The sequence below is a fragment of the Psittacula echo genome (genome assembly GCF_963264785.1).
Source record: "Psittacula echo genome assembly, chromosome: 29".
Taxonomy (NCBI): Eukaryota; Metazoa; Chordata; class Aves; order Psittaciformes; family Psittacidae; genus Psittacula; species Psittacula echo.
Window position 1 is genome coordinate 346946 of NC_137764.1, and position 10565 is coordinate 357510.

At 58.8% G+C, this 10565-nt stretch overlaps 2 protein-coding genes across 3 annotated transcripts in view; both read left to right on the plus strand.

The window, feature by feature from the left end:
- The first annotated feature begins 101 nt into the window (after positions 1 to 101).
- SNRPA (small nuclear ribonucleoprotein polypeptide A) lies at positions 102 to 5542 on the plus strand. The gene is made up of 7 exons (XM_080636096.1): positions 102 to 140; positions 311 to 399; positions 1230 to 1402; positions 2881 to 3045; positions 3116 to 3256; positions 4234 to 4373; positions 4462 to 5542. Exons 2-7 carry the CDS (start codon positions 327 to 329, stop codon positions 4619 to 4621), a joined length of 852 nt encoding a protein of 283 aa, XP_080492222.1. The 5' UTR covers positions 102 to 140; positions 311 to 326; the 3' UTR covers positions 4622 to 5542.
- Positions 5543 to 5837: 295 nt separating this feature from the next.
- Positions 5838 to 10565, plus strand: part of RAB4B (RAB4B, member RAS oncogene family) — a 9656-nt gene continuing 4928 nt past the window's right edge. The window contains exons 1-3 of one of the 2 annotated variants that reach the window (XM_080636008.1): positions 5838 to 5946; positions 7351 to 7431; positions 9029 to 9143. In XM_080636008.1, the coding sequence (XP_080492134.1) occupies positions 5931 to 5946; positions 7351 to 7431; positions 9029 to 9143 (212 nt within the window). In that variant the 5' untranslated portion in view covers positions 5838 to 5930. Of the gene's footprint in view, positions 5947 to 7235; positions 7432 to 9028; positions 9144 to 10565 lie in introns of those variants that run through there. The other variant, XM_080636007.1, reaches the window with a different exon arrangement.

Genomic DNA, 10565 nt, shown 5'->3' on the forward strand with positions numbered 1-10565 from the left:
CTCTGATTGGCCAGCGCACCCCTCGGCTGCTTGGCTGTGATTGGTGGAAACGGCGGTGGGCGGGGGTTAGGGAGGGAGGAGCTCGGCTATTGGCTGGCGGGAGGCGGCGCACGCGGCTGAGGTGGCTGAGGCGGGAGCGGGTATGGCGGGGACCTAAAGGGGTTTTGGGGTCAAAAAGGGGCTTTTTGGGGTGGAAAATGGGGGTTTTTTTAGTGTCTAAAAGGCTTTGGGGGGGGCTCAGAGGGGTTTGGGGGGGGTCTGAGGGGTGGGACACCCCTATAGACCCCTAATACCCCCCTGACCCCCCCAGGTCCCGGGGTCCTGTCATGGCGGTGCAGGACCCGCGGCCCAACCACACCATTTACATCAACAACCTCAATGAGAAGATCAAGAAAGATGGTGAGAAACGGCCGAAACACCCCAAAACCACCCCGAAACCTCGCTGGGACCCCCAAAACCCCTTTACGCGCCCCCAAACCCCTTTTAGACCCCCCAAAACCTCTCTGGGACCCCAGAAAACCCCTTTGAAACCCCCCAAAACCCCTTTGAGCCCCTCTTAGCCTCCCCAAACCCCCTCTGAGCCCCCACAAACCCCTTTTGCACCCCAGAAACCCCTTTTAGACCCCCCAAAACCTCTTTGAGCACCCCCAAATCCCCTCTGATCCCCCCAACCCCTTTTAGACCCCCCAAACCCCTTTAACCCCCCTAAAACCCCTTTAATCCCCTCTAAAACCGCCCTGATCCCCCCAAAACCTTTTAGGCACCAAAAGAATCCTTTTTGTCCCCCTCAAAACCCTTCTGAGCCCCCTCAAAACCTTTTAGGCACCAGAAAGCCCCCTTTTATCCCCCCCAAAACTCCACTGAACCCCCCCAAAACCCCTTTTAGACCATCCCAAAACCCCTTTTAGACACCCCAAAAGCCCTCAGACCCCCCCAAAACCTTTTAGGCACTCAAAAAAACCCTTTTAGACACCCCAAAATGCCTTTAATCACCCCCAAACCTCTCTGAGTCCCCCCTAAACCCCTCTAATCCCCCCCAAAACCACTTTAATCCCCCCAAAGCCCCTCTGAGCCCCTCCCAAAACCTTTTAGGCACCAAAAAAAACCCTTTTAGACCCCCCTAAACCCCCTTTTAGACCCCCCAAACCTCTCTGATCCTCCCCAAAACCCCTTTCAGACCCCCCCAAGCCCCCTCTGACCCCCCCCGCTCCCTGTCCCCCCCCCCGCAGAGCTGAAGAAGTCGCTCTACGCCATCTTCTCCCAGTTTGGGCAGATCCTGGACATCCTGGTGGCGCGCAGCCTGCGGCTCCGGGGCCAGGCCTTCGTCATCTTCAAGGAGCTGAGCAGCGCCTCCAGCGCCCTGCGCTCCATGCAGGGCTTCCCCTTCTACGACAAGCCCATGGTGAGCCCTTCCCGATGGGATTCCATAGGGATCTGTCCCCACTGAATCCCTATTGCATCCCCAGTTGTATCCCCATTGCGTCCCCGTTGTGTTCCCATTGCATCTGTATTGCATCCCCATTGCGTCGCCATTGGGTCCCTATTGCATCCGCATTGGGTCCCCAGTGCAACCCCAGCAGCACCCTCCAGCGCCCTGTGCTCCCTGCAGGGCTTCCCCTTCTACGACAAGCCCATGGTGAGCCCTTCCCGAGGGGATTCCATAGGGATCCGTCCCCACTGCATCCCCGTTGCATCCACAATTGTATCCCCGTTGCGTCCCCATTGCATTCCCTTTGCATCCCCATTGGGTCCTCATTGCATTCCCATTGCATCCACATTATGTCCCTATTGGGTCTCCGTTGCATTCCCGTTGTGTCCCTATTGCATCCCTATTGAGTCCCCGTTGCATTCCTATTGCATCCCTATTGGGTCCCCATTGCATCCCTATTGCATCCCCATTGCATCCCTATTGGGTCCCCATTGCATCCCTATTGGGTCCCCATTGCATCCCTATTGGGTCCCCATTGCATCCCTATTGGGTCCCCATTGCATCCCTATTGCATCCCCATTGCATCCCTATTGGGTCCCCATTGCATCCCTATTGCATCCCCATTGCATCCCTATTGGGTCCCCATTGCATCCCTATTGGGTCCCCATTGCATCCCTATTGGGTCCCCATTGCATCCCTATTGCGTCCCCATTGCATCCCTATTGGGTCCCCATTGCATCCCTATTGGGTCCCCATTGCATCCCTATTGCATCCCCATTGCATCCCTATTGCATCCCCATTGCATCCCTATTGCATCCCCATTGCATCCCTATTGGGTCCCCATTGCCTCTCCGCCGCTTTCCAATTGCACCCCTATTGTATCCCCACTGCATCCCCACTGCATCCGTATTGCATCCCTACTGCAACCCCAGCATCACCCTGTGTTCCCTGCAGGGCTTCCCCTTCTATGACAAGCCCATGGTGAGCCCTTCCCGAGGGAATTCCATAGGGATCTGTCCCCATTGGGTCCCCATTGCAGCCCCAGCATCGCCCTGCAGCGCTCTCCGCTCCATGCATGGCTTCTCTTTCTACAACAAGCCTATGGTTGTATTCCTTTCCAGATGCTATTCCCAATGGGAATTCCCTATGGATCCCTCCCCATGCTGCTGCCAGTCAGCTCAGGCTGATCCCCCACCCAGCCCTGTGCTCCTTCCCGTTCCATGCCAAACCCATGCTCACCTCTTCCCAAGAGTATTCCCAATGGAAAATTCCCTGTGGATCCCTCTCCCCAGGCATTCCCATGGGTCCCTACTTCTGCAGGGGATTCCCACCTTTTGAGGGAGGATTCCCTATGGATCCCTGCCCCTTCCCGCGGCATTCCCGCTCATCCCGCAGCCGTAAGCAGGCCAACGGGAATTCCCTTATCCGCGGCATTCCCGCTTGTCCCGCAGCGCATCCAATACGCCAAGACGGATTCCGACATCATCGCCAAGATGAAGGGAACCTTCGTGGAGCGGGATCGCAAGCGGGAGAAGAGGAAACCCAAAGGGCAGGAAGCTCCCAGCGGGAAGAAGAGCGGAGCCGGAGCGGCGGCCCCGGTGCAGGGCAGCGTTCCCGTGCGTCCATAGGGAATGGGGGCTGGATGGAGGCGGCATCCCGGGCCGCTCAACCCTTGTTATCCCATAGGGAATGCCGCCCATGAGCCAAGCGCCCCGCATGCTGCACCACATGCCCGGGCAGCCGCCCTACATGCCCCCGCCGGGGATGATCCCGCCGCCTGGAATGACTCCCGGGGGAATCCCGCCTGGAGCGATGCCCCCCCAGCAGGTGAGGGGGGGGCGGGGGGGAGACCCAATCCAGCGGGATCCAGGATGGGAATGTGGGCGCTGAGCGGAAGTTTGGGATGATCCCTGCTGTTCCGGTGGAAATCCCTGCTCCTGGGGGGGAATTCCTGCTTTTTAGGTGGAATCCTCTCTTTTGGGGGGGAATTCCTGCTTTTTAGGTGGAAATTCCTGCTTTTGGGAGGGAATTCCTGCTTTTTAAGGGAATATCCCAACTTTTGGAGGTGGATTGCTGCCTTTTCAGGGGGAAAATTCCTTGGTTTTAGGGATGGATGCCTGGTTTTTGGGGGGATTCCTGCTTTTACAGTGAGGATTCCTTCTTCTATGGATGGACTCCCACTTTTTTAGGTGGAATTCCTGCATTTTTAGGCGGAATTCTTGTGGTTTTAGGCAGAATTCCTCCTGTTTTGGGTGGAATTTCTGTGATTTTAGGTGGAATTTCTGTGATTTTAGGCAGAATTCCTGCACTTTTAGGCAGAATTCCTGCTTTTTTACATAGAATTCATGCTCTATAAGGCACAATTCATGCTTTTCCAGGCGGAATTCCTGCGATTTTAGGTGGAATTCCTTCGTTTAGGTGGAATTCCTGTGGTTTTAGGCAGAATTTACGCTTTTACAGGTGGAATTTCTGCATTTTTAGCCGGAATTCCTGGTTTTTATGCAGAATTCCTGCTTTTCAGAGTGGGATCCCTCCTTTTTAGGCAGAATTCCTGTGGTTTTAGGCGGAATTCCCACGTTTGTAGACAGAATTCCTGCTTTTACAGGCAGGATTTGCACGTTTTCAGGCAGAATTCTTCTAGGAAGAATTCCTGCTTTTTCAGCAGAATTCCAGTGGGTTTAGGCTGAATTCCTGCTTTTACAGCCAGAATTCCTGCATTTTAGGCGGAATTCCAGCGGTGTAACCCACAATTCCTCCTTTTCCATCAGAATTCCTCCTTTTCAGAGCACTATCCCTGGTTTTGGCCTGGAATTCCTCCTTTTCCTCCCTCTGATCCCACTTTTTCCCCCCTTCCAGCTCTCAGAGAACCCCCCAACCACATCCTCTTCCTCACCAACCTCCCCGAGGAGACCAACGAGCTGATGCTCTCCATGCTCTTCAACCAGTGAGTGCCTGACACCAAAGGGATCCAATGACGATGGGATCCCCTTATCCCACCTTATCCCACCTTATCCCACCTTATCCCGGCCCAGATTCCCGGGATTCAAGGAAGTGCGGCTCGTGCCGGGCCGCCACGACATCGCCTTCGTGGAGTTCGACAACGAGGTGCAGGCCGGGGCCGCCCGCGACGCGCTCCAGGGCTTCAAGATCACCCAGAGCAACGCCATGAAGATCTCCTTCGCCAAGAAGTGACCCCAAAACACCCCAAAACCACCCTGAAACACCCCAAAACCACCCTGAAACACCCCAAAACCACCCTGAAACACCCCAAAACACCCCAAAACCACCCTGAAACACCCCAAAATACCCCCAAAACACCCCCAAAACCACCCTGAAACACCCCAAAACACCCCCAAAATACCCCCAAAACCACCCTGAAACACCCCAAAACACCCCCAAAATACCCCCAAAACCACCCTGAAACACCCCAAAACACCCCCAAAATACCCCCAAAACTGCCCTGAAACACCCCAAGAATAACAAACACCCCCAAAATACCCCCAAAACTGCCCTGAAACACCCCAAAACACCCCCAAAACACCCCAAAATACCCCCAAAACCGCCCTGAAACACCCCAAAACACCCCAAGAATAACAAACACCCCCAAAATACCCCCAAAACCGCCCTGAAACACCCCAAAACACCCCAAGAATAACAAATACCCCCAAAATACCCCAAACCACCTGAAAACACCCCCAAAATACCCCCAAACCACCCTGAAGTACCCCAAACCCACGAGAACACCCCCAAAATACCCCAAAGCACCCCCAACACACTCAGAACACCCCAAAAATAACGCCCAAACCACCTCCACAATGGCCAGAACACCCCCAAAACAGCCAAAGCCACCCCAAACCCCTTTTGTCCCCCCCAAACCCCCTTTGAACCCCCCCAAACCCCTTTTGTCCCCCCCAAACCCCCTTTGAACCCCCCCAAACCCCTTTTGTCCCCCCCAAACCCCTTTTGTCCCCCCCAAAACCCCTTTGAGCCCCCCCCCAAAGGTAAGTTTGCCCCAGGGCAGCCAAACCTTTGCCCCCCCCCATCCTTGAGCATTGTACCCAGGGTCTGCCATAGACATTGCACCTGGAGCCTGTGCCCCCCCCCCCCCAATAAACCCCCCCTTTGCCCCCCCCCGGTTGTGTTCTTGGCTGTTGGGGGGGGAATGGGGGGGTTTTGGGGCTGGTTTTACCCCGGGGGCGGGGCGCGGGGGGGTGGCTTGAGGAGGGTCAATGGGAGGCGAGGGGGGCGCTTTAGGACCCGGGAGCGCAGCGAGCGCCTTGGCCACGCCCACCTATTTGCATACGACCCGCCCCTTTATCCCGTTTTGGCCACGCCCTCCGCTGTCACAGGCGTGGAGCCCCCGCCCACCTCCTGGTGCCCGCGCATGCGCTCAAAACCCGGAAGCGGCTCTCCTGGGCGCCGCCATATTGTGCCCGCTCCCTTCCGTACGGACCGGAGGCGGTGGCGGCAGCGGCGGGGCCCGGCCCGGGCGGCTCCAGCCATGTCCGAGACCTACGGTGGGGCGGAGGGGGGGCCTATAGGGCCCTATAGCGAGCGTGTGGGGCCCTATGGGGGTCTGTGAGGGGTTTGTGGGGGTCTATGGGGCCCAAAAGGGGTTTATGGGGCCCTATAGGGACTGTGCGGGGGTCTGTGGCGGCCTGATGGACCCTATAGGGAGTGTATGGGCTTCTATAGGGGGTCTGCAGGGCCCTATAGGGGTTCTGTGGGGCTCTATAGGGGATCTGTTGGGCCCTATGGTGAGGGGCTGGGCCCTATAGGATGGGGGGGGGCCTATAGGGGATGTCTGGGACCCTGTAGGGAGTCTGCAGGGCCCTATAGGGGCTGGGGGGGGGGGCTGTGTGGTCCTATAGGAAGCCTGTAGGTCCCTATAGGGGGGCTGTGGGGTCCTATAGGGACTGTGTGGGGCTCTATAGGGGGCCTGTGGGGCCCTATAGGGGGGTCGTATAGCATAGCAAGGGCCCTATAGGGAGTGTGTGGGGCGCTATAAGGGGTTTGTAGGGCCCTATAGGAAGTGTGAGGGGCTCTATAGGGGATCTATGGGGCCCTATAGGGAGTAGGGGGAGCTCTATAGGGGATCTATGGGGCCCTATAGGGAGTAGGGGGAGCTCTATAGGGGATCTATGGGGTCCTGTAGGGAGTGGAGGGGCTCTATAGGGGATCTATGGGGTCCTATAGGGAGTGAGGGGGCTCTATAGGGGATCTATGGGGTCCTATAGGGAGTGAGGGGGCTCTATAGGGGATCTATGGGGTCCTGTAGGGAGTGGAGGGGCTCTATAGGGGATCTATGGGGTCCTATAGGGAGTGAGGGGGCTCTATAGAGGATCTATGGGGTCCTATAGGGAGTGGAGGGGCTCTATAGGGGATCTATGGGGTCCTATAGGGAGTGGGGGGGCTCTATAGGGGATCTGTGGGGTCCTATAGGGAGTGGGGGGGCTCTATAGGGGATCTGTGGGGTCCTATAGGGAGTGGAGGGGCTCTATAGGGGATCTATGGGGTCCTATAGGGAGTGAGGGGGCTCTATAGAGGATCTATGGGGTCCTATAGGGAGTGGAGGGGCTCTATAGGGGATCTGTGGGGTCCTATAGGGAGTGGGGGGGCTCTATAGGGGATCTATGGGTCCTATAGGGAGTGAGGGGGCTCTATAGAGGATCTATGGGGTCCTATAGGGAGTGGAGGGGCTCTATAGGGGATCTGTGGGGTCCTATAGGGAGTGGGGGGGCTCTATAGGGGATCTATGGGTCCTATAGGGAGTGGGGGGGCTCTATAGGGGCTGTGGGTCCCTATAGGCTCCCTATGGGGCTGGCTTTGGGAATACCGGGATCATGGCGGGGAATGGGACCCCTTGGCGCGTTTCCCAGCGCCTCCATCCCCGATGGCCGCTTCCCCTTCGGCATTCCCAGATTTCCTCTTCAAATTCCTGGTGATCGGCAGCGCCGGCACGGGCAAATCCTGCCTCCTGCACCAGTTCATCGAGAACAAGTGTGAGTGCGGGGCGGGAGGTGGGGATGGCGCCAGATCCCAGCGGGAATGCTGCAGAATTCCCAGTGGGAATGCCGCAATGTCCGGGGAGGGAATGGCGCAGTATCCCGGTGGGAATGGCACAGTGTCCCATTGGGAATGGTGCGGTAATCCATTGGGAATGGCACAGTGTCCCATTGGGAATGGCGCGGTATTCCAGTGGGAATGGTGCGGTAATCCATTGGGAATGGCACAGTGTCCCAGTGGGAATGGTACGGTATCCCGATGGGAATGGTGCGGTAATCCATTGGGAATGGCACAGTGTCCCAGTGGGAATGGCGCGGTATTCCAGTGGGAATGATGCGGTATCCCAATGGGAATGGTGCAATATCCTGATGGGAACGCCGCAGTATCCCAATGGGAGTGCTGCTGTATCCAATGGGAATGGCGCGATATCCCCAGTGGGAATGGCGTGGTATCCCTGTGGGAATGGGGCAGTATCCCTGTGGGAATGGGGCAGTATCCCTATGGAATGCCGCAGTATCTCTATGGGAGCAGTGCAATATCCCGATGGGAACGCTGCTGTATCCCTCTGGAATGGCGCGGTATCCCAATGGGAATGGTGCTGTATCCCTCTGGAATGGCGCGGTATCCCGATGGGAAGGGGGCTGTATCCCGATGGGAAGGGGGCTGTATCCCTATGGAATGGTGCGGTATCCCGATGGGAAGGGGCTGTATCCCGATGGGAAGGGGGCTGTATCCCTATGGAATGGTGCGGTATCCCGATGGGAAGGGGGCTGTATCCCGATGGGAAGGGGGCTGTATCCCGATGGAATGGCGCGGCATCCCGATGGGAAGGGGGCTGTATCCCGATGGGAAGGGGCTGTATCCCGATGGGAAGGGGCTGTATTCCCGATGGGAAGGGGGCTGTATCCTAATGGGAAGGGGGCTGTATCCCGATGGGAAGGGGCTGTATCCCGGTGGGAAGGGGCTGTATCCCGATGGGAAGGGGGCTGTATCCCGATGGGAAGGGGCTGTATCCCAATGGGAAGGGGGCTGTATCCCGGTGGGAAGGGGCTGTATCCCGGTGGGAAGGGGCTGTATCCCAATGGGAAGGGGGCTGTATCCTAATGGGAAGGGGGCTGTATCCCGGTGGGAAGGGGCTGTATCCCGGTGGGAAGGGGCTGTATCCCAATGGGAAGGGGCTGTATCCCGGTGGGAAGGGGCTGTATCCCGGTGGGAAGGGGCTGTATCCCAATGGGAAGGGGCTGTATCCCGATGGGAAGGGGGCTGTATCCCGATGGGAAGGGGCTGTATCCCGGTGGGAAGGGGGCTGTATCCTAATGGGAAGGGGGCTGTATCCCGGTGGGAAGGGGGCTGTATCCCGGTGGGAAGGGGCTGTATCCCGGTGGGAAGGGGCTGTATCCCGGTGGGAAGGGGGCTGTATCCCGGTGGGAAGGGGCTGTCACCGGTGGGAAGGGGGCTGGATCCCCGGTGGGGAAGGGGCTGTATCCCGGTGGGAAGGGGGCTGGTATCCCGGTGGGATGGGGGCTGTATTCCCGGTGGGAAGGGGCTGTATCCCGGTGACGCGCCGCACCATTGCTTTCCCGCTCGCGGCAGTCAAGCAGGATTCCAACCACACCATCGGCGTGGAGTTCGGCTCCAAAGTGGTCACGGTGGGCGGGAAGACGGTGAAGCTGCAGATCTGGGACACGGCCGGGCAGGAGCGCTTCAGGTGCAGGAATGGCGCCGGGATCGGGATCACCCCCAGCCCCATCCCATCCCATCCCCATCCCCATCCCCATCCCCATCCCATCCCCATCCCCATCCCCATCCCCATCCCATCCCCATCCCCATCCCCATCCCCATCCCATCCCCAGCCCCATCCCATCCCCATCCCCTTCCCCATCCCATCCCCTTCCCCATCCCATCCCCATCCCCATCCCCATCCCCATCCCCATCCCCTTCCCATCCCCTTCCCATCCCCATCCCCATCCCCATCCCCATCCCCATCCCATCCCCATCCCCATCCCCATCCCCATCCCATCCCCATCCCCTTCCCATCCCCATCCCCATCCCCATCCCATCCCCATCCCATCCCCATCCCCATCCCCATCCCATCCCCATCCCATCTCCATCCCCTTCCCCATCCCCATCCCCACCCATCCCCATCCCCATCCCATCCCCATCCCCTTCCCATCCCTCCCCATCCCCTCATCCCCCCTCACCACCCATCCCATCCCCTCCCATCCCCTTCCCATCCCCATCCCATCCCCATCCCATCCCCATCCCATCCCCATCCCATCCCCATCCCCATCCCATCCCCTTCCCATCCCCATCCCCATCCCCATCCCATCCCATCCCCATCCCATCCCCATCCCCATCCCCATCCCCATCCCCATCCCCATCCCATCCCCATCCCATCCCCATCCCATCCCCATCCCATCCCCATCCCATCCCCATCCCCATCCCCATCCCCATCCCATCCCCATCCCCATCCCACCCATCCCCATCCCATCCCCATCCCCATCCCATCCCCATCCCCATCCCCATCCCCATCCCCATCCCCATCCCCATCCCATCCCCATCCCCATCCCATCCCCATCCCCATCCCCATCCCCATCCCCATCCCATCCCATCCCATCCCCATCCCCATCCCATCCCCATCCCATCCCCATCCCATCCCCTTCCCCATCCCCATCCCCATCCCCATCCCATCCCCATCCCCATCCCCATCCCATCCCCATCCCCATCCCATCCCCTTCCCCATCCCTCCCCATCCCCCCCTTCCCATCCCCTTCCCCATCCCATCCCCATCCCCTTCCATCCCCTTCCCATCCCCTTCCCATCCCCTTCCCATCCCCTTCCCATCCCCTTCCCATCCCCTTCCCATCCCCTTCCCATCCCCTTCCCATCCCCTTCCCCATCCCCATCCCCATCCCCCATCCCCATCCCATCCCCATCCCATCCCCATCCCCATCCCATCCCCATCCCATCCCCATCCCCCATCCTATCCCCTTCCCATCCCCTTCCCATCCCCTTCCCATCCCCTTCCCATCCCCTTCCCATCCCCATCCCATCCCCATCCCATCCCCATCCCATCCCCATCCCATCCCCATCCCCATCCCCATCCCCATCCCCATCCCCATCCCCATCC